The sequence below is a fragment of the Hakea prostrata genome, chromosome 7, assembly GCF_041222555.1.
Source record: "Hakea prostrata isolate BN-2017 chromosome 7, UWA_Hpros_2, whole genome shotgun sequence".
NCBI classification, from domain to species: domain Eukaryota; kingdom Viridiplantae; phylum Streptophyta; class Magnoliopsida; order Proteales; family Proteaceae; genus Hakea; species Hakea prostrata.
Genome location: NC_142606.1, coordinates 18,989,110 through 19,005,840, shown reverse-complemented (window position 1 = coordinate 19,005,840; position 16,731 = coordinate 18,989,110). Strand labels below are relative to the sequence as shown.

Here is a 16,731-nt window from a genome sequence, read left to right as displayed (position 1 = left end):
AAATTCAAACAAAAGACTATAAGTAAAAGTAAACTGACCTGAATTAAAGCAAATTGAACCAATAGGATGGCCCGGCCACCTAAAAACCAAGTATGGGAATAGACGTACTCAGCTGATGTAGAACCTGGGCTGAATCAAGCTGCTTTCCATTAAACCAACTGGTCTAAGTCAACCAGTCTTGTAGGTATTTTAAAACGGCCCATAGATGCCAAAACACTGTTCAGTTGCACAGTAATATGAACAGTGTCACAGCCCTTTCTTTGGATCAATGGGGATATTTTATGAAATTTGATGGGATCCACTTGTGTCTGCTGCTTTGGAAGACTGAGGACTTTATTAGATTTTATTTAGATTCTATTTTAGTTGTTTCCTAAGTTTCTAAAAGTTAATTTCTATTTTAGGATTCATGCATGTAGCTGATTGATAAAACCTAATCTAATTTCTAATTCAAGTGTCTATTTTTGTTGTTGCTGAGAACCTCAGCTAAATAACTTAGCAGAGTAGTTTCTATTTTCTCTATTAGTAGTTTCTTATTTTTGTTTAAGAGCATATGCTCTCTCTATGTATCCAATTGGCTGTTCTCAGTCACGTATAGATTTTAATGAATTGCTAAGTTGAAGCTTTGCTTTGAGTTTATTTTCCTGTCTCTTGCTTGAGTGATGGGAAGGGTGAGGACCTTGTTGTGGGGAGCTAAACACCTAGGGCTGAAGAAGCCTTGCTGTCGAGAGCTAAATCCACCTATCCCCAATCTCTATTCTTTTGTCTTTTTGTTTCTATTTTTTTATTTCTAACTTCATATTTGTGGGTTTAATTGGGGCTGTCATCTTTGATCTTAGCTTTATATTTTAAGCCCATGTACCCCTGTTTCTCACCATGAGGTTGGCGCATTACAAGGTAAACCCAGTCAATGAAGGCCCAACCTGTAGATGGTGTATGATACACCTTTGAACTCTTGGTTGTTTCCTAAGAAAAAAGGTCTTCTTTTGTGCCTGATCTGCCTCTGGTCTAAGGGGTAAAATAGGGGAATTTCAAATGGGGTCTTACGGGTTTGCTGCAGGTTAAAAAATGGTAGGTATTACAGGCTTACAGCTACAGGAAACGAATCCTAAGGGGCTGGAGATAGAGAAATGTAGACTATAGAAGGTGGGAGAAATCTTGACTTGGAATGGTACAAGATGAAACCTTAGGGATGGGGATCTAGTGCCTATGGGCGACAGAACGTATTGAAACATGGAGAGGATGTAGATAATGATGTTTGCAGGGGGTGGGGTGATCCTCCAAATTTGGTGATGTCCTAGAGCATAAATTGGCCTAATTCTTGAATCTTGATTATAGGGTGCTGATCCATTGGCTGAGATTGAATGTGTTGTTATTTTTGGCAACCAAAATTGAGTGTGTACAAAGAGTGTGTGGCTTGTACTGAAGTGAAGGCACCAATCACCATAGAAGATTTTGGGTGTCCACTATGTTGTTTGAGGGTGATTAGCACTACTATAATGGTTTTGAGTGCCTATGAGAAGTTTTGAGAGTTTTGGGGTGAAGTAAAGGTTCCTTAGTTTGGCGGATTTCATAGGTCATCATCGCATAACGGTCACACTAAACAAACTTTTGGGTGGTCATATAGTTGTTTCTTGAATTCAACTTGAATTGGGAAATGTAGTTTGTGAGTCTTTCTTCTAGTGCACTTTTTGTGTTGTGATTCCGACGTCAAATGAAGGAATTATGGTGCTTCTTGTGAGGGTGCGTGATATGGAAGCAAATTTGGGCAGTTTGGAGATTAAGGAGAAAAGCTCTATGTGATGCTATTTGCAACATCAGTTAAAGTATAATTTTGAAGAGTTCTAGGGGTACTTCTTGTTGAAGAAATTAAGTCTCAAGGGGTGGTGTGCAATTATAAAAGGTTATGTTGGTTTTTCCATGCTTGAATGATACAAATTTAATGATTATCAAAAACCGAGTAGGAAAATCTAGTTGTTAGGACTGAGATGGATGCGCTTGGTGCTTTAATACTCAAACACATAAAATATTCCATCGCAAGGTTTCTAATTGGTCGGGTGCATGATTACATGGTGCTCTGCGTTTTATGGTGAATTAAATGATTTGGTGCGTCGCAGATTTTAAGTATCATCATGAAATATTCCATTTGAGATAATGTTGTTCGATTCAAGTTGATCTGACGCGATATGAAAAATCTAATGGCCCAGATTTGACTCACCGCTTTAAGGAGTTAATCCAATGGATTCAAATGCTAGATTCGATTTGGACGTCATTCAGAAGATATAATTTGACGGTTCCAGTGCATTCACCTTCTTTCTCTTATAAAACTCAATTTTAAGCACTACAGAAATGGGGGGGGGTTTGGTGTGTTGAGACAAGAAATATTTTGGAAAAGAAGCCTAAAGATTTGTATGGAGAAGAAGCTTGGAGGACGGAGGTATTGGTTGATGAAAATAATGAAATGGGATACTTTTTCTTTATTTGACGAGTGTTATCTCTCAAGTAGATGCTTGTTTGGTATGAGTTGTTTGAGATTGTACCCATAGTTGTCACGGTGACGAGGCGGTTTTAGCTAGTTGGGGCGATGAGTCGATGATGCGCCCTCCGAGGCGCTTTTGAGGCGGTCGAGGCGTTTTAGTGTACATCTCATACGCTAATTCATTATAAACATATCTTATATATAATAAAAAAACTAATATTAGCCATTTAGCCTACCTCAAGTCATCCAACATACTACAAATAGTAGGTCCTAAATAAATTTCGAGTATCATACTATCATTAACAAGAATCAAGATACGATAAAATGTAACTAAATCTAAGTGAAACCTAGAAAAACCTCCCTGAAGCTTATGCAAGGAAAGAATTCATCAGCTGTACCAAGTTGTTGAACTATCAGAAAAAACCAAACAACAAAAGAAAATCAGAGACACATACACCATATAAGAAAAAAATCTTACAATGATACAATCAGTTAGATGAAACAGAGATGGAACAAATTCAATGAAGAAGAATCGTTACAAATAAATAAAAAAAAGGCGGAGAACATCCATATAGCAGCTCTGAACTATGCATTTGTTTCAGGTGCAATTTGCAAGTCACAGATTCATAGAAATGGTGAACAAAGCTACGGACAACATATAACTATATAAGTATATAACATAGCTACAACGCAGGAAAAAAAAAAACATTTCGGCGACTTATCGTCGCATGAGATGGTGACCAGAGTGATCGGAAGCTACTGCAAGTCTGCAACTTGGTCGCTGACTCGTTGCAAGGCTGCAATCGCAACAGTTGCAAAATTGATTTAGGAAAAAAAAAATAATGATCAGTTGCAGTCTTGCAGAAGGGGGGAAAAAAATTCGGTGACTTACCGTTGCCTGAGATGGTGACCAGAGTGACCGGAAGCTATGCAACTTGGTCGTTGACTCGTTGCAAGGCTGCAATCGGCCAATCGCAACAGTTGCAACAGTTGCAAAATGGATTTAGGAAAAAAAATGAATGATCAGTTGTAGAAGGGAAAAAAAAAAAAACATTTCGGCGACATACTGTCGCCTGAGATGGTGACCAAAGTGACCGGAAGCTACTGCAACTTGGTCGCTGCAAGCCTGCAATTGAGATATGGTGGAGTTTTGGTTGATGAAAAACAAAAATCAGAGATTCAGAGTCCAACTGAGAAGAGGGTTCTAGGGTCTGTCTTGTTTTACTCAAGCTCTTGAGAAATAATGAAGCAGGGCCGTAGTAAGCATCAGGTTCAAGCTACATAAATTGGGTCGATTTGATTTAGACTTCAGGAGCTTGCTGGGATGATGAGATGAGCACGTCAAGGTTCATCAAGCGTGATGGAGATGGAGCTGTAGGGAAGACCTGGCTGTCGCCGATGACGTTGGCTGTCGCCGGTGATGACGCTGGCTGTTTCTGGTGTCGCCGATGGTTGGTGTCGGAGTCGGAGACGAAGAGAGTAGCAGAGGGAGAGAGGGAGAGTAGTAGAGAGTAGAGAGGTTAAGGGTTAGGGCTTGATTCGATCGAGTATGCTTGAATGCTCGATTCGATCAAGTATCTCGTTTTTTCATTTTTTTAAATTAATTTAATGTTATGATAAAATGTAACACCTATATAACAATTCACCCCTTAGATTCTTTCCGATTGGAATCTACTTTTCAAATTATTTTTAACCTTTGATCTGGAATAAAATAAATTACAATTTTTAAAATTTAAAAAGTCGGTCGCCTTGTGTAAGATTGCGTCCGAGTCGTTTGAGGCGACGACTCGGAGACGCCTCAGCGCCAAGTCGAGTGCCTTATCGAGTAAGCCTGAGGCGACACTCGCCTCAGGCCCTTCATTTCCGCCTGGACGCCAAGGCGTCGCCTTGACAACTATGATTGTACCTTCATTTTCTTGTGGGTGCAAGAGTTCATGTTGAAGTGGATGCTCCATGTTTTGAGATTGGGTGCTCCATGTAAATTGTGTTGATCAAATTTTTAGTGGGAGAGTATTGAGTAAATACGAATCCCTAATCCCTATTAGGGCATTATTTTGTGGATGTAGGCAACTTTCCTAACCACGCATATCTTGTGTTTGTTGAATGCTTATTCCTTCTTGTTTGTGAAGTGTGTTGTCTACAGTATGGGTCCACACACTTGGTAGAGCCTTTAAGTTTGGTTGAGGTGTGTACACGACCTTGTGATAAATATTTACAATAATTGGAAAAGTTACTTTGTGACCTTGATTCTCCCCCCTCTCAGTGTCAACCTGGGAATAACATAGGGTTTTGCGGTAGGCAAAAATTCTATAAATTATTGCATCTTGAAATTGGTTAGTTAGAAAAACTTCAGACAGGCATAATAAGGCTTTATGAGGGCTGGATGTGGCCGCATTTCAGGGCAAAACTGGTTGTTAGACCAGAACTTGTCAGGTTTCTTGGATCTGGAGGGAAAAAGGTTTAGCTAGGGTTTCTTGGGCTTCTGAACAGATAAAAATGAAAAGGGAAAGAAGTTCTGGATGGGGCTGTCAGGTAGCAATCTTATCATTCTTCAATGGAAGATGTGAGGATGGAAATGGCAAGCTGAATTCACTGCCTAAAACAAAATTCTTGGACTCAACCACCATGATTCCAAACGACCTTGGAATTAACCACCAAGGATCCCAGGCATTGAACTTCAACCACCAAACCCCAATACAATCTGGGCTTTATACACCAGAACGATCTTCCACAAAGAGAACATGCTCCAAAGCCAAAGCTGGAAACCCCATAGACACTTTGCTATTGTAGTCTTCCCTTATTTTTGTTTTGGGTGGGGATGAATTAGCCTTTAGCGTTACTTATAGAAGTGCTAGGAAACAAACTCCTAAAAGAAAAAGGACTGAAAATCCTTCTAGTATTAGACACTTTAAACATGATCAGGCTGCATGGGAAGCCCAATGTTCAAAATCTAAACTGATATTAATAGAAGAAAACTATAAAGACTACTCTGCCCTTCACTTAAAGCTGGCACACTTTACAGGATTGCCACTCTCTAACCGAAAATTATAACTTCTACAAGAACTAAGTGTTGAATATTTCCATCACTCATCCAGTGGCTGGGAAGAAGGCTGCAGTCCTCCAATAACCCTATTTGGGCTTCTTCAAGATGCAGTTCTTGTGATCTGGATCAATAAACTTCCCCTTCAACTAGGTTGAAAATCATCCTCTCCATCAAGATTCTTCATCAAGTTTCAGACTTCAAGAGGATGCCACCATTGAAAACTTCATTCCATAATAGAATCTTCTAAGAAACAAGTTCTGTGTTTTTGTGAATTTTCTGCCCAGTGTATCTGACAATCAAATCATTGTCCCCGTTGGGTTTGTGGTTCAAGATTGAGATCATGAGGCCTATCTTGCCAACTCAAAAACATGAGTTTGCTCACCAAGTTGGTCGGATCCCTCCCTCCCCCCCCCCCCCCAAAAAAAAATAAATAAAAACTCGAGTGGTATTAGGGGTAATTTGGTGCTAAAACTTGCTGACTGACCCATTTCAGCCTTTTGAACTTACTGGTGATCTCAGATTTATTAAAAAAAATAGTGTAATTGTGAGATGTTGAAAACTGATATACTGACATGCAAGCTTAAAATGGCCAACTATACGGATCATACTCATACATTATTGCTCAAAGTAAAAAAGATTCAAAATTTCAAACATCTGGTACATTACATAGGTTTGTAGTTCAAATTACAAAGTTCAAATGATAATCTGATCATCAGAGTTACAACTCGAGAGTCGAGACCATATGTGCTTAGCTCATTTCTTTTCACGCATATCTCGTCTTGCTAGATGGAAATGGCGAGATACCTAGTGAGATCTGCTCCCATGATTGGGGCACATCATACATACAATGACCCTAGTTTCTGATCCAAGTGTTACCCACATCAGACCATCAAAACTCTAGAAATCCCCTCCTGAAATTCAAGTTTTCCCAAAAAAACCAGAACTTGAAACTCGAGTTCCAGATGGTCCAACCATCTTACCTCAGCCTTCCCATAGTGTGGCTACACTAGATCCGCTTTGCAGCCTCTTTCTTCACCCTTTGAAACCCTAAGACCTACAACTCTAAATTTCATCCATTCTAACCATCTGAATGAATTCATAATCTATGTTCTGCATCTCTTCTATAGACCATCCACTCAATCCCCGTCACATCCCTATCCTCCCAATTGAATCCTAAATTCCAGCAAGCCCTAAAATTCGTGGAAACCTTGATTTTGACAAGTGCAATGCCATCAACTTCTGTACAAACTTGGATCGAACTTGGCCACCAGTCTTACTGGCAATTGATAAAAACGTCCAGCTTCAGTTCTTGTTAATACCCAAATCACCCAAATTTCCCCTTTCTCTAGAACCCCAGCCCTAATTTGTCCAAAGTGTTGATTCTATTTGAGATCCTGTTAACTGGCCCTTGGTCCTTTCTAAGGCTAAATCATCCACTCAATGGTCAAGGTGCCAAATTACTAGTTCACCTCAACACAAAATCACAAATAGCTTGGGTATTGGACAATTCCAAGGTGTAGGTTCCTTTTTCACCAAATCAAATTTCATATTTATTTTTCAAGGTGAAATATGAAAGTTCTCGTTGCTACAAAGGATATAAAAAAATGGGTCAAAATTTTGTTGAAATTGTGCACTTTGATTAGTCTATATCAATTATTTGTAATGGCTAAAATATGCCTCAGGTTATCAGAACATTTTGCTGATTCAAACATGGTAAATGTCATGTTGAATGAATAGTTAAAGTTAGGTTGCAACAAAAAAGAATATTTTTATTTGAAATTTGAAAATTGTAACTAGGTTGTGGTTCATCCACTTGTTTAAGAGAGAGCCAGGGAGAAAGTCAACAGATCTGGGTGAAGGTGAAACATACACACCAGTTACTAGCTTTTGTATTGATTCTTGACTGGCTTGGGGGGTCACTGAACATATCTGTCATGTTGAATGCACAGTTAAAAGTTTCTCTTAAAGTTGGGTTGCAACAAAAAATAATATTTTTATTCGAAATTTGAAAAATTGTGACTAGGTCGTGGTTCATCCACTTGTTTAAGAGAGAGCCAGGGATAAAGTTAACAGATCTGGGTGAAGGTGAAACATACACACCTGTTACTAGCTTCTGTATTGATACTTGACTGGTTTGGGGGGTCACTGAACATATCTGTCAACTGGGTGGTGGAAAATAATGATACTCTTGATACTCTCCAACTTCACTAATATTACCTGTTTTTTACTTTTGGCGTGTTAGCATTGAAGGTCTTCAAGCTCCTCTTGAGTCGTTAACTTTCATGGCACTGTTGTTATCTTTTATTTTTTCCCCCTCTGTGATGCAGCGAAGAAAAAATTTATTGAGTCAAAACTCCAGTCTTTGTTTCAGCAGTTATTTGACGTTGATTCTTTCCCTCAAGTTGTCAATGAAGCCAAAGAGAAGAGAGATGTCAAGAAAAGGTCATTACTTTGCACTCTAACAGATAGGGAAACAGACACCCACATTCAATTGCATGCAGAGACTAGTGGTTATCCTATACCCACAGTGAAGAACTTCCTTGAGGGTTACATATTTCTGCTTATAATGTGCACTGCACCTTCAGTGAATTTTCTTTTTCTTACATTTTTTTGTCACTCAGAAGTCTATGATTCTTAGAGCTAATGTCTTTTACCATTCATGGGTTGCAGTAAATACAACATTGCAGATGGCATGAGGCAAATGTTTGATCCTTTTGAAAGAGTTGCACGCGCACATCATGTTTGTCCCTGCTGTGAGCGATCCTTCTCCCCTGAAGAGGAGGATGAGTTTGTTAAGAAGGTTAGAATTATTTCTCTAGGCAATGCAATAATGGGTTTGCATGTTCTTAAATTGAAATTGTTCCAGTGTTCCCTCTCCAAGATGTTTGTTTTTGTGACTTCACTCACTACCCACCCCTGAGGTCTCACTTTGGTCCACCCCATGGTTGTCAAGGCAAGTCAAGGCGATGGAGGGCAAAGAGAACCAAGGCGAAACCTGGTGCCTTGACCCGAAAATGGGCCTAGGTGAATGCTTTGACAATGATGGTCCACCCTGCCCTCAAAAAAAAAAAAAAAAAAGAAAAGAAAAGAAAAGAAAGAAAGAAGAAAGGATGAGTTTGTTAAAAAGAGAAGGATTTTTTCTATGCTAGTGACACGTAATCAATTGCCAGGCTCTTGAAAGTGCTCCAGTACTTACCCCATCATCGCCCATTTCCTCTGCTTTCTGTGTGTGTACGTGATTTGTTATTGCTTTTATTTGGTTTTCATCGAGGTTGTTAATATGTCGTTATATATTGTAGCAAAGGGTTAAAGCAACAAGTTCTGCAGAGCATATGAAGGTTTTGGCTGTGGAGTCATCAAGTGCTGATTCACTTTTCCAGCAACTAGACAACCTTCGAATGGTATATGAGGAATATGTTAAACTCGGCAAGGACACCATCCCTCAGGCACAGAAAAATTTGAAACAACTAAGAGAAGATTTGGACCAGAAGTCTCAGGCGCTTGATGATGTGAGTTCCTTACTGTCTTCATTTAAAAGTTCCTATATGTAACTGTCTTGTATCAATTCTTCATAGTTTGTGGCACTATTTTAGTGCTTCTTGTTCCTGATAGCCTTTCTTGCTTTTTATCACTTAATGATTTATCTCTCGTTTTACATGCTTTACTGCTCTTTTAGTAAGGTTTCGTTGAACTTTTCTGTGTTGACATCCTGGCTTTATTTATATTTGATTGCCTTTTGGTGCATTTTGAGGGAAAGGAGTGGCATAGTTTTTAATAGCCTTGCATTTCAAGTCCATGTGGTGGCTAATATTGATTGAATCTAATCTAATTTTGTTGTGTTCTTAATTTTCACATGATGCTTCAACTGATAATAAAAACAAGAGGTGTTCTTATTTTCTGTGGGGCTCAAGTGCATTTGTGGACTTTCATTTTCTTGGGATATCTATGGTGAATCTAACTTTTTCTTTTACTTTACGAAGGCCTTTAAATGCCTCTATGTGGAGAAGTGATTTAATCGAGAAATGAAGGAATTAGAAGAACTAGGGGTAGACCTAAGATAACCTTAGGAGAATTGGTGAGAAAGAAAATGCATAGGTTAGGCCTTGTATCTAGTATGACCTCTGTTGAGAAAGTAGATTGTGGTAGAATGGCTTATTGATCCATGATCTCAAGCCTTCTATTTATAATTAAGTGGAAAGTAGACTATTACAAGGAATAGAATTTTACATGAATGCAAACTCTAATTTAACTCCTATACAAACTCTTATTAGACTCCTAATAGAATCCAACACTCCCCCTCAAGTTGAGGCATAGATATTAGTCATGCCCAACTTGCCTACAATAGGAGGGAAATCTCTTTCTTTCAAACCCTTAGTGAAAAACATCTGTTACTTGGTCTCTAGATCTTACAAAAGGCATGCAGATAAGCCCTTGTTCCAACTTTCCTTTGACAAAAAACCTGTCAATTTCAATGTGCTTAGTTCGATCATGTTGCACTGTATTATTAGCAATACTAATAGCAGACTTGTTGTCACAATATAACATCATAGGGTTTGGAACTTGGACTCCAATATCTTGCAGCACGCCTTTCAACCATAGTAGCTCACAAACTCCACGAACCATAGCTCTATATTCAGCTTCGGTACTAGATAAAGCTATCACATTCTGTTTCTTACTTCTCCAAGTAACTAGATTACCTCCAAGAAAGGTACAGTAACTTGAAATTGACTTCCTGTCTGAAGATCCAGCCCAGTCTGCATCAGTGTATGCTTCTACTTTTAGATTATCGGTGGGTGATAGAAGTATTCCTTTTCCAGGAGTTCCCTTCAAATACTGTAGTATTCTGGTAACAACCTTCATATGAGCTAAATATGGATCATGCATGAATTGGCTCACTATCCCTACAGCATAAGCGATGTATGGCCTGGTGTGGGACATGTAAATAAGCTTCCCTACCAGCCTTTGGTATCTTCCTTTGTCCACTGGGTTCTCCCTCTTTTTCTTTAAGTTTAGCTCCAGCTTCAATAGGGGTGTCAACTGCTTTACACCCCAACATTCCCACTTCTGATAATAGATCTAGGACATACTTTCTTTGGGATAGGAATATACCTTTATTTGATCGAGCCACCTCAATCCTTAAGAAATACTGTAACTTCCCTAAATCTTTAATTTCAAACTCTCTGCCAAGAAAGTCCTTCAACTTTTGAATTTCTTCACCATCATTCCCTGTAATGACAATATCGTCTTCATAGACAATGAGAAGTGTGATGTTAGTACTTAACTTTTTGACAAATAGTGTATGATCAGCATTGCTTTGCTTGTACCCAATAGAAGTCATTGCCTTCAGGAGGTGTCCAAACCAGCATCTAGGAGACTGTTTTAACTCATAAAGTGACCTCTTCAATCGACAAACTTTCCTTGTAGTATTGTCATCGGAGAAACCATGTGGGATTTCCATATAGACTTCTTCTGTTAACTCCCCATGTAAGAAGGCATTCTTTACGTCTAGTTGGTGCAAGTTCCAGTCTTTGTTCACAGCTACAGACAACAGAACTTTGACAATGTTTATGTCACATCCACCTAGCCGGTACCCCATTTGGAATACCCGGGATGTGATCCACAGTTCAAGGATCAATGATCTGAGGTCCATGCCTCCCACATGCACGGTAACATAATCATGAACAGTAATAATCTATGGTAAAAATAGTTAATACTAAGTATCATGAATAAGATAAGACTAAATAAATCAGAGTGCGGAGGACAATAACATTAAAGTATAAGCATAATCATAAGGGTGAGAAAATGTATGATAACCACTCTCTCAGAGCAGCGGAAAAGAAGTGTGATAACGTCAAATACATGTCTAAGTGTCAAAAGATAATCTCAAAGATAAGTTAGTTACAAGACCAACGGTTCCATAAATACACCAGGGGAATGGGGCACTATGCTAGGGTTTCTTCTATACTAATGGTAGTCTCCTCAATAGTACGGATGAAGTAAACCCAATGCTGCCGCTCCCGCACAACTGTGGGGCTAACCCTGGTGCGGATAGTAATCCTCCTCGGCTCCAATGTACGGATCCTCACCGACGCCACTACCCGGAGGGTAGTATGTGGAATCATAGTCCGCCTCAAAGGAGGTGCCATCGTAGTCTTCGGTACCTGGAATATAATCTAAAACATTTGCACAAAAAGGAATGAGTTCTCGAACTCATCAAGGAAGTTATTCCATAATTAGAAATCATACACATTCATAACATATAATAATGCAATGCGATATGGAACATATGATGCAAATATGAATTTAACTCTATGAATGCTAGTCTCTAGGGTAGACATGCTTTAAGTCATAGCACCGTACTTCTCTGGGTCGTCAGTCACTCTCCCATTTCCATATCTTGGGAATGCCTGGGGAAGATCGGTAAAGTCATCAAAAAACCGTGGTAAAGGGATCGGTCACCGCTCTCTCATATCACCATTTGGTTAAGTACTGGCGCATGTCACAGTAAAGCCTAGGCCAATGCAAGTCATCTACTCAGTCGGTCAAGTCAGATTCAGATACGTCCATTCCTCGCCCCCGGTGATCCTTTCCGGTATCCTTCACACTAGAGTCAGCGAAATCCCGGATTTCGGACTCATCAACCCTATTGGTCATCCACATATAGTAAACGGGAAGCTCTCACGTCCTCTCACGGATTGGTTACCGGTCTTGAGTGCCCGTGAGCCCAAGTCTATCCATATGCAACTCTACCAATAAATGGCTCCTTTCAGGTATCTGTAGCATGGTTTATGTCCCCTACCGGATTGGTTACCGGCCTAGAGCGCCCATCCAACCATACACTACCATGGGTTGTTCGGTCTCAATGCCCTTCCGATTCGGGTCTGACAAGACAAGGATAAACCTAGCCACCCAACTAGACAGTCCTATGTATGTCATCCAATAACCCGGGAGAGTGTCGATAGGCACCATCGGAGAACATCCCATACTATTCCCTCCGATGCCCAAGGACATGAGTGTCAGTAGGACACCCCCCAATCCCAAGTCATACGTAAGCAATCACATATCCAATCTCATCATTTCTCATGCATCCAATGCATATTCATAATAGTAATCAATTCATGATATTGAAACGAATCGTTATAAACATAAGCAAATCAAAATAATAAAGTAACACAACAAGAGTATAAAGATTTAAATGCTACTGTTCTAACACATATGTAACAATCTTATAATGATTGAAAGAAAATTAAGAGATTTCATTCTTTAAATAAAACACAATTCAATATTTGATGACTTATATGTTTATGGAGATAACCATCCTTACCTTGGATGAATTGATGATGAATTGAGAATACCAAGAATAGTCCAATAGAATTGTTAAGGCCCTAAACAAACATCAATAATAAGTTAGAAAAGAAGTCGGGAAGATCGGATGTTAATTGGATCAAAATTGGCCAAGGTTGCTGTCAGCCAACATTTTGGTCGATGGTATCGACCAAAAGGATTGACCAAAATTTCCTTTGAGACAGAAATGTGGATTTTGGGGGTTTTCATCCGAAATGAGTCTTCCGGTGTTCGGATCAATCTGGAACTTGGAGGCATACTTAACAATAGTAGTAGGACACTATAAATCAAGAAATTTACCCAATCCAATGGTCTAAACAAAAAGCCCCAATTTGAGCTATCAAGTTAGAGTGATAAACATCATGGCATGAGTTGGAATTTATTGCATTGATGAGGAATGGCATGTAATAGTTAGAGGAACTAATAGAAATTCGATTGGAATCATATGGCAATGTTAAACATGAACATAATACATCCTATAACTCAGTTTGGTACCAAATGGCATGATGCTAATAGATAAATCATAGAATACATATGCTAGGCATGAGGTAGAAGCATAGCATCAATGAATAGCTAAGGAAATCATGGATTGAACATGAGTAGACACTTGGAGTGGTGGTTGCAAGGTTGCAACACCATTCCCAATGTCTCATCAACAAGGTGGCAATAGAAAAGAGTAGAAAATGGTAGGATAGAGAGTGGAATGATGATTCATACCTTAGTGTGGAAGATGAAGACAATAATCAATGATAAACAAAGAGTTTTTGATGAGGTGCCCTTCACACTAGCCTAGGAGCTGCTTTGGGAAGCTCTCCCCACGTTTCCAGGTGAGAAAAATGATTGTAGAAGGGCTCAAGGCTCGAGGTTATAATAAATAGAAAAGGAATATTCCATGGAATCATTAACTTGGCAGACTGGGATATTTTGGTCGATGGTCCTTGGTCGATGGTATTGACCAAAAGGATTGACCAAAATATTTCCAGCAGAAAACTAAGGTTTAGAACAGCAACTTCAAGTAGGGATTTGAAAGGCTATACAAGGTCAAATTGAGTGAGGTTTTCTTCCACAATTCAATCAAGAAGTCTAGTTTCCGGGAATACCTTCGGATTGTGCACAGGAGATCATTTGGTACATCAACTATATTAATCTTCTCCGATGCGCAGACTTTCCTTAAACACTGACAATGCATTTAAGCAAGGGGTATCATTGTCAATGTCCATGGGCTCAGTCTCCGAATCATGATCATCAATCAGAATGGTCCATAAATCTCTTCTTCCACAGCTTCGGGTCTTCGGACCTGAATACAAAAGTGGATCTGGGTCAGGGTCAAGGTTATAATAGGGCTGGATATTACAGTTTAGTTTCGCAAAAGGGGCAAAGGTCTCCTGATAATCAATCCCATAGGTCTGGGTAAACCCCTTTGCAACTAGTCTAGCTTTCAACTTGTTGACTGATCCATCCATATTTTGTTTAACCACAAATACCCATTTGCAGCCCACTGGTTTTTTTCCTGGAGGAAGTGTAACCAGCTCCCAAGTGTCATTTTTCTTCATTGCCTGCATTTACTCTATCATAGTTGCCTTCCATCTCTTATCAGCATAGGCTTCCTGCCAACTTTTAGGAATAGATACAGATGACAGAGAGGATATAAAAGCACAATAGGAGTCAGACAAAGAGTTATAAGAAACATATTTAGCTATGAGATGTTGAGTACAAGATCTGACCCCTTTCTAACAAGCAATAGGAAGATCAAAAGAAGATACCTTAAGGGGAGCAGTAGAATCTGATTCTGGAGCAGGAGACTGAAGTGGTAACGTATCACCTTTCTCCACCTACTTTAGCCGGTTGTATTTCTTCATCTGATAAGTCTGTACCTCCTTATTCTGGTCAATCTTGTTTTGAAGATCCCATCAATGTGTTTTATAGGAGTGGTCTCCCCTTGGCTAGGTTCTTCACATGGTTCAGAAATCGAAGGGGGAGGATTAGAGTCCTCAGTTATACTAGCCGAAGTCTCCCCCTGGTCAGGAAACTCTTCTGGGACTCTTAAGTTGTGTTGGTCTGTGATAGGAAGATCTAGAGTTGGAAAGAACATCTCTCCTCTAGGACTCTCCCCCTAGAGAGGTGTATATTAAGGGCAAAACTCATGAAAAATTACATCCATGGATACAATGGTTTTCTTGGAGGGAGGATGATAACATTTGTACCCTTTCTGAGTAGCAGAATACCCCAAAAATGTGCAGTGTAGGCCGCGGGGAGCCAGCTTACTCTGGTGGGCTGTGATTTTGGCATAGCACACGCATCCAAAAACCTTTGGGGGAACAACAAAAGAAGAGGCTCCCTGAAGAATCTCATTAGGACATTTAAAACCAAGTATCCTACTGGGCATCCTATTCATAAGGTAAGAAGCAGTGAGTATAACATCACTCCAGTACTGGTCAGGTACATTCATAGCAATCATAATGGAACGGGCTATCTCTAAGAGATGCCGATTCTTCCTTTCGGCCACCCCATTTTGGGTAGCCGTATCAACGCAACTGGTCTGATGTATTATGCCAGAGTTAGAGAGATATCTTTGAAATTCACCATCAACATACTCGGTGCCATTATCACTGCGAAGGATCTTCACAGTGGCATTGAACTGAGTTTTAATCATATTATGAAAACCACAAAAACATCGGAAAACCTCATTTTTTTGTTTTAAAAGATAAATCCATTTAGAACGAGAGTGACAATCAATAAAAGTAACAAAGTACCTATGGCCAGTAATAGATACACGTCGGCACGGACCCCACACATCAGTATGAATTAGCATAAAAGGAATATGTTTTCTATTATGAAGAGAAGGTAAATAAGTAGAACGAGTGTGCTTTGCAAAAATGCAGGTTTCGCAAAAAAAATTATCCTCATTATAAGAAACCAAATTAGGAAATATTTTCTTAAGAGTTCCTAGAGGGGGGTGACCTAGCCTACGGTGCCACTGATGAAGGTCTGATATTACCGAATGGACCAGATTAGAAGATGTAGTCAAAGCAGACGCAGATTCTCCAATCGGCTCAAGCAAATAAAGTCCATTGTCTAGTTTACCACGTCCAATCTCCTTCCCCATGACCAGATCCTGGAAGACACAGTAAGATGGGAAAAAAGTCACTTTACAATTTAAGTCATGTGTAAGACTACTGATAGAGAGCAAGTTAGTAGAGAAAGAGGGAACATGTAAAACTTTAGACGAAGAAAGTGATGGAGAATGCTAAATGGTCCCTTTTCCAGCAATAGAAGAATATGAGCCATCAGCGATTCAAACTTTATCCTTTCCAGAAGTTGGAGAATATTGTAAGGAGGAGGATAAACCTGTCATATGATCTGTGGCTCCTGTATCAATGATCCAAGGAGTAGAAACTGAAGAAGCTTGAAAGCTTGTAAAAGTTTTACCTGAAGTAGCAAGGTAGGAGTTTGTATGGGGAGTAGAGGAAGCATCAATAGTTGTCATGTTGACAAAATTATCTGCAGTTCTTCAGTCTTCACCCTTTTGAAGTAACAGAAATGTCGCAGAATGCAATAGCCAAACAACTCAACCAAATCTCTTTTTTTTTTTTTTTGAAAATTATAAATAAGTCCCTAGAAAAGCTGAAATTACAAACAAGTCCCTGGAAAAGCTGAAATTACAAGTAGGTCCTTGAAACTATTTGAATTTACAAATAGCTAACTGTAACTATTTGAAATCACAAATAGGCCCCTGGAATTATCTGAATTTACAACTAAACCCCTGAAATTATGGGAATTTGCATGTAGGTCCCTGGGAAAAAGTAAATTTACCAAAGAAGTCCCTCAACCATCGTATTCTGTTTCTTCCTTTTTTTTTCTTCTTTTT

At 39.4% G+C, this 16,731-nt stretch overlaps 1 protein-coding gene across 1 annotated transcript in view; it reads left to right on the top strand.

The window, feature by feature from the left end:
- RAD50 (DNA repair-recombination protein (RAD50)) overlaps nucleotides 1-16,731 on the top strand; it is a 70,291-nt gene that overhangs the window by 21,645 nt on the left and 31,915 nt on the right. The window contains exons 14-16 of the mRNA XM_089161287.1: nucleotides 7,847-7,961; nucleotides 8,190-8,319; nucleotides 8,819-9,028. Of these exons, the coding sequence (XP_089017413.1) occupies nucleotides 7,847-7,961; nucleotides 8,190-8,319; nucleotides 8,819-9,028 (455 nt within the window). The remainder of the gene's footprint in view (nucleotides 1-7,846; nucleotides 7,962-8,189; nucleotides 8,320-8,818; nucleotides 9,029-16,731) is intronic.